Source organism: Miniopterus schreibersii, assembly GCF_964146895.1.
Source record: "Miniopterus schreibersii genome assembly, chromosome: 2".
NCBI classification, from domain to species: Eukaryota; Metazoa; Chordata; class Mammalia; order Chiroptera; family Miniopteridae; genus Miniopterus; species Miniopterus schreibersii.
Genome location: NC_138102.1, coordinates 86,233,333 through 86,253,058, shown reverse-complemented (window position 1 = coordinate 86,253,058; position 19,726 = coordinate 86,233,333). Strand labels below are relative to the sequence as shown.

Here is a 19,726-nt window from a genome sequence, read left to right as displayed (position 1 = left end):
CTAGATTTAATAAATGAAATCAGCAAGGTAGCAGGATACAAAATTAACACCCAGAAATTGATGGAATTTTTATACCCCAATAATGAACTCTCAGAAAGAGAAACTAAAAAAACAATCCATTTACCATTGCAAGTAAAAAAATAAGATACCTAGGAATAAAATTAACCAAAGATGTAAAAGACCTGTACTGGGAAAACTACAGGACACTGAAAAAAGAAACAGAGGAAGATATAAACAAATGGAAAAATATACCATGTTCATGGATTGGAAGAATTAACATCATTTAAATGTCCATACAATGCAAAGCAATCTATAAATTCAATGCAATCGCTATGAAAATACCAACAGCATATTTCACAGATTTGTAACAAACCCTTGGAAAATGTATATGGAATCAAAACATACCCCGAATAGCCATGGCAATCTTGAGGAAGAAGAACAAAGTTGGAGGGATCACAATACCAGATATCAAGTTATACTACAAAGCCACTGTAATCAAAACAGCCTGGTACTGGCACAAGAACAGACATATAGATCAGTGGAACAGAAGAGGACCCCGAAATTGACCCATGCCATTATGGTCAATTAATATTTGACACAGGAGGCAAGAACACATAATGCAGTAAAGACAGTCTCTTCAATAAATGGTGCTGGGAAAATTGGACAGGTGCATGCAAAATAAATCAAACTAGACCACCAACTTACACCATACACAAAATTAAACTCAAAATGGATAAAAGGCTAAAATGTAAGACATGAAACCATAAAAATCCTAGAGGCAAACAAGGCAGCAAAATCTGACATTTCTTGTATCATTACGTTTGCCTATACATCATCTTGGGTAAGAGAAACAAAGGAGAAAATAAACAAATGGGACTGCATCAAAATAAAAAGCTTCTGCACAGCAAAAGAAACCACCAACAAAACGAAAAGGGAGCCCATTGTAGAGGAGAACATATTTGCCAATGACACATCTGATAAAAGTAGTTGATGAGTTAATTAAATTTTCAAAGGGTAATGATAAGAAGTGTTAATACATTGTGACCCATAATTCAAAAAATAAAGGGGAATTACAAAAAAAAGAAAAAAAGGTGTATTTTAACAGTGCATATATGTTATATGCTGATTAACAAAAATAAATTTAGTATGTGGTATTAATTTTAAGAGGAAAAGAAAAATGTGGAAATTTATTTGAAACAGAACTTTTTTTTGTTAAGTCTAATTTATATAGAACAGGAAATGACATATTTCAAAATTTTGCTTTCTAATTGTCTCAAGCTTAAGTTCTTGGATACCTTTCAATATGAGGCCCAGGCTTTATAACCTTTATGAAGATATTTATGACTCTATAAAAAAATTTCAGTTTCATAATCTTAAATAAATTTAATTTGTGAGATTTATTCAACGTTATAATTCACTTGTCAATCAGCTGATGCATGCTGGAAATTTAAAATACCAATTTTCTTAAATGGAAGTAGTCTTATTTCTAGAAAAACAATATTTCTACCTTCTCCAAACATGTACATCTGTTTCTAATGCAAATAGCAGATCGGTGAGGAGTCGCTGGTGCATTGGAGACCATTTGAACTCAGGAATACGGAACATGGTGGTGCGGGGGCCGGGGCTGAACTGGCGCCGCTGTTCCTCGGTCATTGGCATTCCTCGAAATCCTAAATCAACTCGGAGGTCTCTGTCTTGCTGTGTGACAGACCGACCCTGAACAGCCTAGAGAAATAACAGGTAGATATTTGCAGAGTGCAAAAGAAATTACTGATTTCAAAATGAAAACAGTAAGTTTAGTAAAGTGCGTAAAGCTTTTGCTTATGACTTAAGTAGGCAAGTATATTTACATGTATTGCTCACCTGGTGATTCCCTGCACAGGAACCTTTGAGAGCTGAAAAGGCTATTATTACTACTTTTATTTTGCAGTTTCAGAAACTAAGAAAGAAAATCAAATACCTAAGTTTAATAACAATGTTCACATTGAAAACCAGACCCTTTTTACCCATTTTTGGAGCCTTTATATTAGCCCATATTTCTTCCTTATGAAAGTGACAATATATTCAAAGTGAAGTATACTGAATATACGCCATCAACTAATTGTAATTAAAAACATAAGGTTAAAAGAAATATTACTTGAACAGATTCAAGTTAATTTCAAAGTCGATTTCACTCACAACACTTCAATTTAGAAAAACAAATGCATTTGATAGGCTGGAAAATCAGAAAAAATGCCTGTACACTCTGAATGAAAACCAGATATGCCTAGTGACTATTATGTTCAATAAACAATGCACCATGCTTTCCTTTATTTTAAATATGTACCTAAGTCAATATTCCCATCCCCTACAAATTATCAATGTAGTACAACTGCCACAAAAATGGGAAATGGCAGTTAACAGAGAAAAAATAAAAATGCTTTTCTCACAAACAGACTCTGTCATTAAGTATTCTTATTAGAGTATAAAGACACCAGTTAGGTATATGGTTTACTCTTTATAATAGAACATGTTAAATTTATTTTCGATGACATTAAAAGGTGAACGGAAAATTCAGAGAACAACATAACAAATCATTAAGTGTAAAAATTTTCTTCAACTCTTAATTATAAGGTATTATTTAGCCTAGAAAATAAGGAACAAGTTTTAACACTCAAAGCTCAACAATTAAAATCAATATCAGAAAACTTCATCCATTTTTTGCTTTACTCTGGTGAGGCCAAAACTGCAGCAGTAACATTTCCTCACCACCAGGCCTTAAGAGTCTTTAATTTTCTCATAATAAATTCCTAGCCACATGGTTAGGAATAAAAAAAATTCTCACTGCTAATAATTCCAAATTTTCTCAGCCATAGTACCTACCTCACAGTGTTGTTGTGAGGGTTAAATCTAAAAACATATAGCACAGTGCCTGGAACAGAGTAAGCACTTGATATAAATTCCCTTTTCCCTTCCCCTTCATTTATCAGTTCAATCTGGGCTCCAAGTCCTCTTTTCTATAATCTACAGAAGAGTGTTGGGCCTGAAGCTTAAAAGGTTAAAATTAATTACACATTCAGAGTGAAGATCTTAAGTACAAAATGTGTAAATGTAGTCACAGAGTCATAAAATGTTAGAACTAGGAAAGCCCTTAATGGCCATATTTTAATCTAGTAATATGTTGTACTGTGTAAGAAAGTTCAGACCCAGAGAGGTTGAGCAGTTACACAAAATTGGAAATATAATTCAGCTATTTTAAATTTCTTTTATATGTACTACCATACTATTCAATTCCATAAAATACTATTATACCATAATTAAATATAAGCATAGTGTAACTGATAAGAAATTACTCTGTTTTGATGCTAACAATGCAACACCCATTCAATGCATTTTTAGAACTCATGTTAGGTAACTTACTTGTGTTGTAGTAGTTGTAGTCTGAATTTTTCGGATTTCTTTGCCTGATTCTTTGCCATCATCAGATCTCTCAGTATCTGAAAGTATACTTCCTGCATCAATATTTGGTACAGTTTTGCTACCAGAAGATTCAGTTTCCAGAGCTGTAGCAGTCACTTCAGCATACTCTAACCCTTTAGATGATAAGTCTCTTTCAGAAATACTGCTCATTCCATCTGAAGCTGTATGGATTTTGAATTCTTTTTCTTCTATTATACTTGTACAAGTTAAGTCTACACTACCAGTCATGTGAGCAAGCAACCCAAGATCATCACTAACACCAAGATGTACTTGTGTGTCCTGAATATTTGGAATAATGTGATTGCTAGAAAGTTCAGGAAGGAGTTTCTCTTCCTGTTTGGGTATTTTATTAAACAGAAAAGATGCACTACTATTAGGAAGATCATCTTTCTCATCTGCTAATGTTATCAGTGGACCATTATCCTTTTCTTCATTTTTTTTTATGATACCAACACTTCCATGTACATTGTTTTGGAGTTTCTCAACAGCAGCACTATATACATTATCCAACAAAGATCCAACCTCCACAAGGGCACCATTCTCCCCACCTACTAGAGTCTCTGGTGATAAATCCATATCATCCAACTTTACTTCTGTTGCTTCCACTTTCTCTGCTTTTATATCAACTAAAAGATCATGCACTTCCACATGTACACCACTTCCCGGTCTATCTGAATTTCCAAGAATATTGTCTGACACTTTTGTTGACATGAGCAAGTCTCTAGTGTCTGTGCTGACAGGGTAATCTGCCTCACTTTCTGGGCTCTGACTTTGTGAAAGATCTTCTATCTCTCGAATTTCCATTCCACCTTTTGCTCCTGTTGTCTGTGATGAAAGACCAGAGATGGTGCTCACATTCCCTTTCTTTCCCTTTTTAATGTTTTCCTCCTCCTGTCTCTGATATTCTTCATACATTTTGGCTAGGTATTCCTTATGTGCTTCATAAGTGACCTTAGGAACAAGGGGGAAAAACATTAAGGTATTTTATATATATCAAGAAGAAAAAAAAGATACAAATAAAATTATGGTAATAATAGCAAAACGGTATCAAGTATTTTAAGATATCAAACACAGCATGTATTAATACTAAGACAAGTGTTTAATTTCATCAAGTAATTGAAAATAATCATTAAAAAGAGTTATTTATGACTTCTTACACGTCCAAAGACACACAGTTAGATAAACTAACAATATTAAAACTTTAAATAGTGATCTTTTCTTTTAGGTTAAGTATTTTAATGTTACCCTTACCTAATATGCCAGTTGAACTCCTACATATTTGAGGTATTTGAGCTAAAATGAAGATGTGGCTAATATACAGTCCCCAAGTACTACTCTACTACTAGATCAGATTTCACCATCCATTACCCATATGTGTGCCTATTTCAACAATTGATTTAAGAAAAACCCACACATATCCATAAATACATACATTTATAAACTGTTAAAACATCACAATTTTATCTTTACATAGGCTATTTTGTTACTTTATATAGGCTTCCTTAGGAGATATATATATATCTTACATTAAAAATGCAATGTCTTAGGCGAAGGGAGCAGGGGAGGAAATAGGGGATATCTGTAATACTAGCACAATAAAAAATGCAATGTCTTTTCCTATAAAATACTATTTTCAAATTTGTTAATATAATAATAAAAGGTGCCAATATGTTATAAAATTTAAGTTATTAATAGGAATAAAAGCTCTTCTAAAATTAAAAAAAAATTAAAAAATTTTCCTTAGAGTCACATATGATATTAATTTCTACTTAAGTCATAGGATAACAAAAGTTTATTTTGTGATAGAGCTTCCTTTGGAGATTATCTCAATACAAAAACCCCTTCATTTTATGGAAGACGAAATCAAGTCCCAAACTCGGGGTTGACAAACTATGTTCTCCTTCTACCAAAGACTAGATAATATTTAAAATATAAATATATAGATTTCTAGGATTAAATATAGAGAAAAGATAATGCAATTAAAAATACCACTAATATTAAACACTTTAAGTATATTTATGATTCACCTGAAAATAAAAAATAATTTCTGACTACTTTTTAAAAGTCTTTAAAATACTTTAAAAAGTCTTTAAAAAGTATATTTCAGAGTCTATTCTATAAAATACTCTTATAAGAATCAGTAGGTATGTTCTAGTTTTTAAAAGGGCAACTGGCTCAAACTGAAGTTCTCAGATCTGCTTATATGTGGCATCACTTTTGGGGTCCACAATTCCTAATTTATAAACTTGAGGTTCCAATCAAATGATATATAAAATACTTCAAGATTTAACACTGTATGGACAGAAGGGAAAAAAACACAAAAAAGAGAAAACTGGGAAGGAGGAGTTGGCCATAATGGAAGTTGCCCACAAGATGGCACCAGATGAGCATTTGCAGCCATTTAATTAATCCACAGATGAAACCTGGATGATATAAAATGCTAAATCTCTGTTACCTTGGAATGGGCTATTGAGAGTGTATCCACCCAGACTCTCCAGCCTCCCCATTCATATTTTATTGCATGATACAACAATATCCGGAAGATATTATAGACCATCTCAGTAATCTTCTGTTCTTCAGAATTTTTAGGATTGATATAGCCAAGAGAAAACATCCAATCCTGCCATACTGAACACTGCAATAAGCATCTAGTAGGAAAAACATATTCATTAAAAATACCTAAGTTGTATTAGAATTTACTATTTTGAAATTTAGATAAATAGAGAAAACTGCACCTAGGTAAACAAAGGTGCAGTCATTCTGCTTATTCTATATTCTATACCTGGAATGGCACTGCCCCATTTTTCTACCTGAAAAAATCCAAATTATCATTTAAAATTGCTTTCCTAACTTTCCCAGTCAGACTAAGTTATTATTTTTCTACTCCTTCATCATATGTAGCCCTCACAATGCGCTTAATACATTATAAAGTAACCACTACTTTATTATTCTTTCCCACTAAACTGTACTAAGACTGTATACTAAGACAACCTATGCACCAAAGTGCTTTATACATATCAGACAATCAATGTTTGTAAAATTAATGACTCAGGCAGCAACTATGGCTCCAAAATATACCCCAAGTCCTAGGTAACCAGCTTAAAAATACATGACAACAATTAGTTATCAGACAAATTCAGGAAAAGCATGGATGAATATGAGCAAATCCAACATAATTACAATTAAAACTACTATTGGAGATAGATAGGTAGCACCAAAAGGAACGGTGCATTTTAAATAATGGTTTGTGGATATATATTCATATATTCAATTAAAATATAATACACATGTAAGTAAAAACATAAAAATAAATAGAAGTATAATAAATGCAGATTATATCAAAGAAACATACAATGTCTTCTCATGATTAAAAGCATTTAGCAATGTGGGAAAGATTAGAATTTTTTTTCTATGAAAGAGATTGAAAATAAAATAAGATTAATTATAGAATAAAGTTTTGTTGTACTATTCAATTTGCTTACCTTCTATTTTCACGGCTATTACTGAAAAGTTTTATCATGTCAGATAAAAATAAACGACGTACTTCCATCAGTTCTGCACTTGGTGTAGAGTTTTTTAACAAAGTTGCCACCACCTTAAGAATCACTTTAAAAAACAACAACAACAAAAAAGTTATAGTATAGACTTATAACTGTACATATCTTCTACACAAAAAAGATTTTACTGAAATTTCTTTATTTTATTTATCTTTATTGTTGAAAGTATTACAAATGTCCCCTTTTTTCCCCATTGACCCCTTCTACCCTGCACCCATCCCCTACCCCAGGCCTTCACCATTCTATTGCCTGTGTCCATGGGTTATGCATATATGCATATAAATTCTTTGGTTAATCTCTCCCCACCCACCCACACCCACCTTAGCACCATGGTAGGTGATTTTTAAGTGCTATAAACTATGTGCGCACCATAATGAATTTAGGTGGTTGGGAAAAGTTTTGATTTAGTCTGACATATTACCATGTTACTATTGTATTAAAATAAAAAAATTGCTGTTTGCTCACTTGGATTCTGAATTTTCACTGTAGAATCTGGCTCTGGGTGTGGTTTATGTACAACTTGAGTACATACTTGCTCTGTCAATATCTGGAAGATGAAGAATTTTAGTTTTCATTTAGAAAATAATTTAAAATATAATTGCCAAATATATACATACAAAGAATTTCAAAAAATTCTGTTCAAATCAAAAGAAATATCTCTTCTAAAGGGTCTTCTAGTGAATTCCACATACTTCTAAAACTCTAGATCCTTCAATTTTTAAAAAAATTATAGATAAAAACAAAACCAAGACCAGTATCTATAGGAAAGCTTAATTAGGAAATACAAGAACTTATTCTGTCTGAAATCCTTTTCAACATACATCCTTAATATACTTATGCTGTGAATTATAAACATTTGACTCTTGGTGTCAACACTAATTTTTAAAATTTAGAAAATCAGTAAATAAAATAAAGTTTGAAGCCTGGGCCCCAACTCAAAATGAAGTGTCATAAGGGAAGATTCTTTATTAAAAAAAATGTGGCTCATTATCATTTACTACAGAGTTTTTAAAAACTTCTTTCGAACAACAAAAAAATGACAAAAGTTGACCAAGTAAAGACAATTCTAAAACATTTACAAATTTTTCCACTAACACAAAATCTTGGTGAGTCCAGTATTATTTTCCCCCCCACTTAATTTCATTTATTTATTGAGTATATGTATTTTATATTAGTGATTTAATTTCCTATTTTGCTTTAATATGCTAAATTTTTAATGAAACTTTAAAAATGGTTCAACCTATATTAAGGCTGGGAACTCTGGAGAAACTATAAAAGTTAGTTGAAATAGCTATATTTTAAAAGTTGAGGATGAAGAAAGTAAATTAAAGAGACAGTGACAGTCCCTTCTGAATAGAAAAAGACCATGACATCCAAAAGTCTCATTCTTCTTACCTTTTTGCCCAGACTTTCTTTTGTAAAAAACAAAAAGGTAGGAAATTTACTTAGTTATATTAGCAATGTAAATTAAAAAGGTACTGACTTGAAATAAAAAATAGCCACATTTTAAGTGTTTAATAGCTTTTTATTAGAGTGAGCAGGGGAACAATAATGCATTGAGGTAACCCAATAAATTTGCTATTTACAGACATAGGTGTGAGCTTAGTATTATACATTTAAGTTTTATTTTATAAATGGAATTATATCCTAATTCATGGTAACAGAGAGGAATTTAGGCCCAATCAACAACTACTGGAGCTTCCTCTCTGACATACGTACTCCCCAGCCTCGTCATACATAAATCATCTTTGATCAGGAGGCTTAGCTTTTGACAAAGGAGTAGTACTATTTCATTTCTTAAAATGGCAAACTATTAACACTACTGTTACATCTAACTTCCACTGCAGGTATCTGAGGGCCAGGGAATCTTTGTATCTTTACATCTAAACAAGTTGTCATACTTTTTGGCTCTTAATTTCTTTATCTGTGAAAAGAATATTTGAATAACATGATATTTAATGTACTGTCCCCCTCTGAGATTCTATGTTAAGAAAGGGGTTTTATTATGAGATACTAAAGATTTAAAGTTGAATATCATCTTGTAAAACATTTATGCTCAATAACTATTATGCCCTTACAGAAAAAGACAAAGTAACTAAAATTATACATTTGAAAAATCAGTTAATTATTTCCATAAGAAACTGAGCTCTTCAGGATCCCACACCTAGAAGCCCCTGCACTGTTTAACTGAATTGTAGAAATAATATGTAAAGAGAAGTAGTTTACCCATCCTTATAAAGAGACATTAATATCACAACATTTAATAAAATAATGTATCCGATAGTATGGTTGAGATCTACAAGTATATTAAAAAGAATATAGTTTTGTCTTTAGAAGGCATATTCTGAAATCTAACAAATAATTCTAAAGTGTACTATAAATTAAAAAAATACAATTATCCATAATTTATAGATTGAGTGATAATGTAAATATATAGCAAATAAAATTTAAGACATATTTTGCAAATCTAATTCTCAAAAAAATTTTGGAAAAAAAATAGGTTTGCATAATTTCAAACAGGAGTCCATTAAATCTAACTCACTTTAGTGTATGCGATACAAGAAAATGAGACGGATGTTTTCTTAATAATTTTTTTTTAGTTTTCATAATAATTAAGATAGAGTCTTACATTTTCATAACTTAAGCAATGTTATCTGACATATCCTGCTAAAATAAGTCTAACTTACTTTGTCCTTTAATGTTTATTATTTATTCTATTATAGGTATCCTATCAGATTTAGAGGTATAAGGATCACAGTGACATAGTCCCTGTGGACTTCCACTTTGTGTAAACCACATGTTCTAAAATATCATTATCAACACCATAGGTTTGACGCAGTTCTTTATTATTTCTGTACTTGTTTTTATACCTTCCTACAGTTGCGGTGGTATTGATTTTGATACATTGCTTGGGATTAAGGTAATTTCCCCAAACCAAAGCAGAGAATGAGATAAAAGAAGCTTTCAAACTGTAGATTATCAACCAACTGATTCATTCTAGGGGTACAGACCCAGGTCGACACTCACAAGGTACATCAAATCCAGGTCAGGTTTAGAGGGTGAGTTTTCTTTTTTTAGTTAAATTACACTTACTATATTGATTAGAATTTAAGTTCAAGTCTATCATATAAATTTTAATCTTTTGCAGTAGATGCCACCCTCTAAAATTATACAATCTTTAAACTTTGGTGATCCAGAATTAGTCATCCACCATCCTGTCAGTCTGATAATACAATTTACTATTTGTATTACAGCTTATGTTGAAGACCCTTTCTACGTTCTTGTGAGATCAACACTAGCCAATCATATGATAACCATATTGGGCTTTTTGTATATCCACTAACTTTCCTTTTTAGAATATCAATTCAGAGTCCTCAATTAACCATAATTATTATTATTCTTTAAAAAAGCATATATTATTGCCAAATTGGTCAGATAGTAAGTCAGTCAGTTACATTATCATTTCAGAACCTCTGTGAAATCCAATATCCAATATCAGAAGATCTAACCTTATCCTGGCTGTTTCTACCTAAGATGTGAAATCAGCAACAAATTGGCTTTGTTTAGTGTATAATATCATTAGAGACCAAAATCTAGACACTAAGAGCATGCCTATGGGTACTGATAGTAGGTAAAAATGCTGCTGCACTTCTGTTGAGCCACTCTTCAGGAAGACTGATAGAAATGCATGCGTATATATTCTTATTTTAAGGTTAGGATTATACGATGATTTTTCAAATTCAACATATTATATTGTTATGCGTTACTTCTATTTTAATATAAAGTTTCATTGTTTACAAAGACTTTCTGCTCTATTGACACTATATAGGTCAAAACAAGCAGGTCAGAAATTCATGTAGACCAAAAAAGTGATTAAAAAACATATATAGTCATCATCAATCAAAGCAATTAGTAGGAAGAAAACCAAGATAGAAACACAAGTTAATCAATATTAGACACTAGCATTCAGAACCCTGATATTTTAGCAAGGTTCTCATTCAGAGGAGGATTTTAATGCTGTCAAGTTCAAGGTATATTCTGACATTTTTTTGTCTTACACATATGTATTGCCCATTGTATGACCACTTAGTAGAGGTAAGAACAAATAATTTAAACTGTGAGTCTCAGTTTATCTGTTTAAAAAGGCAATAAAAGCCCAGCTGGGCATGGCTCAGAGGTTGAGCATCAACCTTGGATCCAAGACCTCACATTTTGATTCCTGGTCAGGGAACATGCCCGGGTTGGGGGCTCGATCCCCAGTTGGGGGCGTCAGGAGGCAGCCGATCAGTGACTCATCATCTATGTTTCTATCTCTCTCTCTCTCTCTCTCTCTCTCTCTCTCTCTCTCTCTCTCTCTCTCTCTCTCTCCCTTCCTCTCTCTGAGATCAACAGAGATATATTTAAAAAACAAAAACAAAAAAAAGGCAATAAAAATACCAGTTTTATAGGGTTGTTGCAATGATTTAAAATAATGTTGTAAAGGACTTGCCAAGGTGACTGTCATAGGAAGCACCTAAAAAAGATATCATTATTATTTGGAAAATATAGTATCAAAATTAAGATGCTCTACATAGCATAAGTTTGTTTATCAGTGTTTATTCAGCTCTGCCCACCAAATACTAGAGTAATACAAAAAAACTTATAATTCAAAAAAGCAACACTCTGGAGAGCAGAGTTTACAAATCATGTAATTTGAGGAATGACTGACACAAAGTTGGAATATTCATCTTAGGAACAATAAAACAGAGTAATCAAAAGAGTTTCCTTCATTTATCTAAAGGGCAGCCGCTCTTAAATTTAGTGGGAAGAATATAAAATGAAAAAAAAAAAGATAAAATAGCTAAAATTAATATCTTTATAAATGCATGTATAGAATAAATACATATAATAAGTATATTTTAATGTAATAAATATATCGTAAGTACAGTTTTATTGGACAGCCACATGCATTTGGTTCATATTGGCCATGGCTGCTTCTGATCCACTACTGCAAAGCTGAGTAGTTCCAACAGACACCTGCTGCTATAGACTGAATGTCTGTGTCCCCATAAAATTCAAATGTTAGAACCTACCCCCCAGTGTGATCATATTAGGAGGTGGGCCTTTGGGAGGTGATTAGGATTAACATATCCCTCACGTGAAGGGGTTAGGGATAGGGTTAGGGTTAGTGCTCTTCTAAAAGAGACCCTAAAAAGCTCTCTTACCCTTTATGCCATGTGAGGACACAGAGAAAAGACCACTTGTCTTGGACTCCCTAACCTCTAGAACTGAGAGACATAAATTTCTGTTGTGTATCACCTACCTGGTTTATGATATTCTCTTAAGAGCAGCCCAAATGAACTAATACAATCACAAAATCTAAAACATTTATTATATTATCTGTCCCCTTATCAGAAAAGTTTGCCCTTCCCAACTAAGATGAACACTTTGTAATAAAAATATTTGCAGTATATTGTTAAGTGGAAAACTCAAGACACAAAACTATTTGCAGGATGATAGTTCATAAGAGGTGTGTCTGCAAGTGCGAGTTGAAAAAAGACATATATACATTTAATCTAATGAAGTATATTTAAAGTATATATACTTTTAAATTAATGAAGACACTATGGATAAATTTTATTTTGGTGATTTTATGTATTTTCCAAATTTCTTTAATGAATGCATATAACTCTGATATCAGATTAAAATGTAACTTTAATTAAAAAAACAGAAGCAGATACATTTCTTTGTGTTACAGTACAGAGAGAATTTTAACTTTGAAGCAAAGTTTTTACAGAAAGTTAAGATAATAAATATTTAAGAATTTGTGGGTCTTGTGATCACTCTCACAACTACTCAACTCTGTCATTACAGTATAAAGTCACTGAGCTATATTTAAGTGAATAAGCATGGCTACGTTCCAAAAAAACCCTTCATTTATGGAGACTAAAATTTGATTTTATAAAATTTCATGTCATAAAATATTCTTTTTTCCCTGTCATTTAAATATGTAAAAACTATCCTCTACCTGTGGGCTGTTCATAAACTAGAACTGAGCTGTATCTGGCCTGTGGCTTAGATGAAAAAAATATATAGAGAAGTTTGAATTTGTCCTGTATTAATTTAAAATTGCAGTGCAATTCCATTCAGAATCTCAGCATGTGCTTTCTTCAATGTCTCTCATTTTAGTTTTTCATTTTTGTAAAAATATCTGCAATGATGAGATATCGTTTTATACTTTCTGACCATTGTTTTTCTTAGTTAAGAAAATTATTATGAGTCTTTTATCTAGTAATGCCAATGTATATTGTGTTAGCACAATTACAGTGTCCTTGTATAACAGACACAATGTTTTGTCATCCAAATCTATACGAAAATCATCCATACTCCACTGTATTTTATGAGATCTGAAGTCTACTTTCCTTGTTTTCACATGGTAGATATGCACTAGCATTATTATTTTTAAACGTTAGGTTTTGTAATACATGTGTTAAGTGAAACACTGCCAAGTTTTTGCTTTACTGTGATCTGTAAAGAAAAAATAAACATGAGCAATCTATAAAGAAAGGAATGTGGCTGTTTTCCAACAAAACTACTTATGGACAGACACTGAAAGCTAAATTTCAAATAATTTTTATGTGTCACATATTATTTTAATTTGAGTTATTTTCAACTACTTAAAAATACAGAAACTCCTGAACTTTTGGCTACACAAAAAGTTCAGCTGTTGGAAGTTTGCTAATCTTCTCACTAAACAAAAGAACTAGAGACACTGAAGATCAGTTGCAGGGAAGCAGAATTAACATTACCATAAGAGACCATTCCAAATATTTTATTAGTATTTAAAAATAAAAACAGCTACTTTGGGAGGTAACACATGCATTTCATAGAAAACAATGAACCCAAGCTACATGGCCATTAGAAATGATGAAAAACAGATTTCTGAATTGAAATGCTGAAATAAAAAGTTTCTTCAAGATATCATTTTTACAAATAATTCTTACCTACAATCTATCCCAGTATCAATTCCAGGTTAATTTTGGTAATTGTTGTATATTAGAAAAAGAAAGGGGGGGGCAGGGAAAACTATATATAATACATAATGATTGTGTGGTTTACATAAGAAAAATTCTGTGCAAAGCCAATCATCCAACCCATACTCAAAGAAATGCCCTTGGACCGACATAAAGAATTGCCAAATAAATGTACATGGACATGTTTCAAAATAAAATGTAAAACTGTATCATTTTTTAAAAATGATTACTGGCTTTCTAAATTAACTGACCAACAACTGATCCTAATTCCATAGAGAGTATCCACTTCATACATTTAAAATTGTCATCACACATTTTTAAAACTTTTACCTCATAAAGCGTATTGTATGTAGTGACAGTCACAGTATTTGTATGCAACATCAGCCTTTCTCCAAGAAGAGTGAAAAGACTATGGGTATGCATAATTTCAACTTTTCTCCTGGAGAAAAAGAGGTGAAAAACACAAAATGCTGTAAAACACATTGAATTTTCTATTCTCATGACTTTAAGATTTCTTTAAAAAGTACAAAAAAAGTACAATCTATATGCAGATACAGAATCATATAAGTAATAATTTTTAATAATGCACATCTACAAAAATAAATGAGTTTATAGTATAGGTATCTCCTAAAGTTCCAAGAATACTATTTAAACACTTCTCAAATATCTGTGCAAACTAAAATGTGAAATATTATATAAATGTTGACAGCTATTATTTTCAAATTTCTAATAACTATTTAGGAGTTATTTTTATTAGGTTAAGATTTTTGGTTTCCCCTAACAATAAGATCACATAAGTTTTAAATCCTTTCTGTCCAAATAGAAAGTCTATAAAATAATCTATGACACACTTTAATATCAAGCATTTAAAATTATAGTTAAAAGTGAGTATTCTATCTTAAAGTTGGGATTGCAAAGCAAAAAAAAAAAAAAAATTGACCATAGTGAAGTGGATTCATGATTGCTTGTATTTGTAGTCTGTCATTAGAATAAAAATGAAATGAAATAAATAAATAAACAAACACATCTTTCCACATAGTTACTTACTGTTCGCTCATTTAAAAGCCCTTCTCCCACCCCACCCCACCCCACACACCAAATCCAAAATGAGGATAGAAGGCTCTATTGAAGGCCTCCTAGAACACTTAACTCTAGATCAAAGAATTATTACAAGCCTCTCATTCACACCACTTTCTTAAAATTCAAGATCTGGATCTTGGTTCCCAACCCAATATATTTCATTTCTTACCTTGATTTTCTATGGTTCCCTATTTGGATTTGGCAACTATGACATAAACTGACTAGGTAATCCGCCAAACTCCTGTTCCTTTCTTCCTGAGTCTGAGTCCACAGATACACTGCAGCTAGGAGTGATCACTTAACTGAGGAATGTGAGCAGGAAAGTTGAGAACCAATTTTATGCTGGCCCACAGAAAAAGCACTCATCTGTGTCTTCCTTGCTCTTTCCCCAAGGCAAAAACACAGGAGCCATAGGATGAAAACATACACACATTACTGAAGCAGCAGCCTGAGTCACTAGCTCACAGCTTGGGAGAAAACTGCCTGCTGAAGAATACCCACTTGGATTTTATGTGAATAAGAAATTAATTACTAGTTTTATAAGTAACTAAAATTACATTGTCTGTTACAGCACATATTGTTAATTAATACAGATTTTTTTTAAAAAAAATAAACCATTTTTCAAGATACCAATCACCTGGAAATTCTCTTTTCCAAACATCAGTCTCCAAGCTCCACACTGCACAACAAAAGACATGAGAGCTGTTTCCCTGAACCCAATCCACCTCAGTCCAGGAAGGGAAAGAGAAGAATTACCCAAAACCCATGAGAAGCTTGGGCATTTGTCTTATGGTTGAGTTTGTAAAACACTTAAATAAGATTGAAAAACGTCAACAGGTCATTAAAAGAAAAACAGCAGGACCAATGGATATTATAGTATTATACAGGCGAAGCGTTTAGTATCTGCCAACTCAAGTCACACCCAAGGAAAGGAGGACTGAAACTTTCATTTGCTCCTAATAAAGAAAGAGCACATGCCAAAGCCTATCCCTTGATATATATCCCTCTTACACAGAGCTGGTAACAGTTATCTCAATCAGGCTATTTGGAATTTAGAATAATTTTCTAATTTTCAAATTTATCTTTATTGTTCTAAGTATTACAGATCACCCCTTTTCTTCCCCATTGACTCCCTCCACCCTGCAACCTCCCCCCACCCAAGCATTCATCACACTATTGTCTGTGTCCATGTGTTATGCATATTTGCTTATAAATTCTTTTGTTAATCTCACCTTACCTACTCCCCTACCCCTACCTTTCCTGAGATTCCTCAGTCTGTTCCATGATTCTATGTCCCTGGATATATTTTGTTCAGTAGATTCCACATATGAGTGAGATCATGTGGTATCTTTCTCTGACTGGCTTATTCCACTTAGCATAATACTCTGCAGGTCCCTCCATGCTGTCTCAAAGGGTAAGATATCCTTCTTCTTTACAGCTGCATAGTATTCCATGGTATGAATGTACCTCACCTTTTTATCCACTCATCTACTGATGGGCACTTAGGCTGTTTCCAGATCTTAGCTACTGTAAATTGTGTTTCTATGAACATAGGGGTGCATATATTATTTATGATTGGTGTTTTGGGATACTTAGGATACATTCCTAGAAGTGGGAACACTGAGTCAAATGGCAGTTCCATTTTTAATTTTTTGAGGAAATTCCATACTGTTTTCCATAGTGACTGCACCAGTCTGCATTCCTGCCAGCAGTGTACCAGGGTTCCCTTTTCTCCCCATCCTTGACAGCATTTGTATGTTGCTTTGTTGATGGTGGCCATTCTGGCAGGTGTAAAGTGATATCTCATTGCATTTTAATTTGCATCTCTCTGATGATCAGTGACACTGAGCATTTTTTTATGTCTCTTGGACATCTGTATGTCCAATTGGATTGTCTTCCTTTTAAGTTGTATGAGTTCTTATATATTTTGGATATTAACTCTTTATTAGATGTATCATTGGCAATGTGCTCTCCCATACAGTGGGCTTCCTTTTCATTTTGATGGTTTCTTTTACTGTGCAGAACTTTATAATTTGAGGTGGCCCCATTTGTTTATTTTTTCCTTTGTTTCCCTTCCCTAGGAGATGTATCAGCACGCATATAGCTATGTGAGGTGTCTGAGATTTTGCTGCCTACATTTTCTTCTAGGATTTTTATGGTTTCATAATTTACACTTAAGCCTTCTATACATTTGAGTTTATTCTTGTGTACAGTGTAAATTGGTGGTCTAGTTTCATTTTTTTTTTTTGTATGTACCTGCCTAATTTTCCCAACACCAAATCCACGGTTGGTGGCTCTGGGGATAGAGCTCAAAGTACTGTCTTAACAGTGCCACTAAAATTTCCTCAACTAAAGAAATTCCTGTCCTCCTGAGTATCTCCTACAATGGAAATGTTTATAGAACTTAATTCTGGCCTTTGGGGGAATGTGAACAATGCTATGCATACACGGGAGAATATATGGATCTGCTTCCTCCTGAAGTTTGCTTTAAAACAATGTTTGCCAATAAATTTTGCTGCCCAGTAGTCAAGAGTAGTTGAAAAGTGGGTGTGTCATATGATTTGTTTTCCACAGACCATCTAATAAAAGACCAAACTTGAGAGATCCAGGATGGCAGCAGACTGAGTGGAAGCTACACTGACACTCTCCCAGGACCAATCTGGATTTACAACTAAAACACAAAAAAACATCCTGAAAACCAACTGAAGATTAGTTGGAGAGAACCCTCATAACCAAGGAGGAAAAGTGGAGACCACACAGAGATTGGTAGGAAGTGCAGAGGCGAGAGGGCTGGCTGGGCTCCCACAGGCAGCAGCTGAAGATCCAGAGGGATATCTCAGCTGTGGGGCTTCCCATTGAGGACTCTGGGAGCTAAACCCCAGGCTGGGCTTCCCAGCTCAGAGCAGAAGAACTGAGAAAGGTGTCTACAAAACATCTGGCTGTGTAAAGCAGCAGGGTCTCTGTCTGCTAGGGAGAGGCAACTGGAACAGCACGCACTATCTTAAAGAGTCAAGCACAAAGTTTCGCGTGCTGCCACTCACCTTGGGCTCTGGCGGAGGGGAAGTAGAGTGGACTGGGGCTGTGTGGGGAGAGTCTAGGGAGAGTATTTCCCCCAGGCTGTGGGAGACATCTTTCTCAGGAGGCGAATTTTCAGCTTTTCCCTGATGGGGAAGCAATTGCCCCACCCTGCTGGAGAACCTCTCAACCTACCTGAAGGAGTTTCTACAGCCTGAGGCTTGTTAAGATACTGATAACAACCAGCCACCCCACCCTGTGGAGCTTCTGCAGCTTAAGGTTCTTTAAGAGAATCAGATTAGTCAATCTGCAGGCAGAGACAGACCTCAGGGTGCTTTGACTCTGTGCCTGATCTGCTTTGAGACCAGGGCCTTAGAAAAGCAGACTTTGGTGTGCATCTTGGTCCTGTCCAAATGCACCCAGTCCAGCAGTGGAGACCTCAAGCCTGGGGTTGTTGATAGCCCCAAAAAGGGTTCTCAAGGGCAGTCACAAACTGCATCTAACACTGGCCTCTACCAGAGACCCTCAAAAAAGACTGAGAGTCCGAGCAGATCCATCTAACAATTTAAAACAAACCTAAAAAAGCAGCCAAAATGGGGAGACCAAAAAACAAACTCCAAATGAAAGAAGTCTCCAGAAAAAGAGCCAAATGAAATGGAGATAAGAAATCTCTCAGATATAGCGTTCAGAATACTGACTGTAAGGCTGCTCCACAGCATTAAATAAGACATGAAAACTATGAAAAATGATGAGTCAGAAATGAAGAATGACATAGCAGAAATAAAGAATATATTGGAAGGAATAAACAGCAGATTAGAGGAAGCTGAGGATCAGATCAGTGAATTAGAAGACAGGGTAGAAAAAAATCACTCAATCAGAGACCAAAAAACCAAGAATTAAAAAACAGGAGGACAGTCTAAGGGAGCTGTGGGACAGCATAAAACATAAGAATATTCCTATTATAAAAGTGCCAGAGGAGGCTGAAAGTAAGCAGGGTTTAGAGAACTTGTTTGATGAAATAATGGCAGAAAACTTCCCTAACCTGGTCAAGGAAAAAGGCACACAAGTTCTGGAGGCACAGAGAGTTCAAAGCAAGAAGAATCCAAAGAGGCCCAAGCCCAGACATGTCATAATTAAAATGCCAAGAATCCAAGACAAAGAGAGCATCTTAAATGAAGCTAGAGAAAAGCAATCTGTTACCTACAAAGTACTCCCCATAAGGCTGTCATGTGACTTCTCATCAGAAACTCTACAGGCCAGAAAGGAATGGCATGAAGTATTAAAGGTAATGCAAAACAAGGATCTAAAACCAAGACTACTCTATCCAGCAAGATTATCAATCAAGTTGGAGTGGGAAATAAAGATCTTCCCAGACAAAAATAAGGCTAAAGGACATTATCACTACAAAACCGGCATTACAGGAAATGTTAAAGGAACTGCTATAATTAGAAGAAGAAATAAAGAGAATGAGAAACATACGTATAAAGAAACAAAAAGGCAGTAGATTAGTATCTTTCAATAATAATCTCAAATGTAAATGGATTAAATACCCCAATAAACAGATATGGGGTGGCTGAATGGGTAAGAAAGGATGACCCAAAT

The 19,726-nt window shown here is 33.8% G+C and overlaps 1 protein-coding gene across 1 annotated transcript in view; it reads right to left on the bottom strand.

Annotated features, from left to right (window-relative positions):
* The window catches only part of NBEA (neurobeachin), an 817,699-nt gene that overhangs the window by 576,529 nt on the left and 221,444 nt on the right, over positions 1-19,726 (bottom strand). Inside the window, exons 18-23 of the mRNA XM_081128332.1 lie at positions 14,360-14,468; positions 7,482-7,563; positions 6,942-7,065; positions 5,915-6,107; positions 3,400-4,410; positions 1,508-1,725 (exon numbers count right to left, since the gene is read on the bottom strand). Of these exons, the coding sequence (XP_080984458.1) occupies positions 1,508-1,725; positions 3,400-4,410; positions 5,915-6,107; positions 6,942-7,065; positions 7,482-7,563; positions 14,360-14,468 (1,737 nt within the window). The remainder of the gene's footprint in view (positions 1-1,507; positions 1,726-3,399; positions 4,411-5,914; positions 6,108-6,941; positions 7,066-7,481; positions 7,564-14,359; positions 14,469-19,726) is intronic.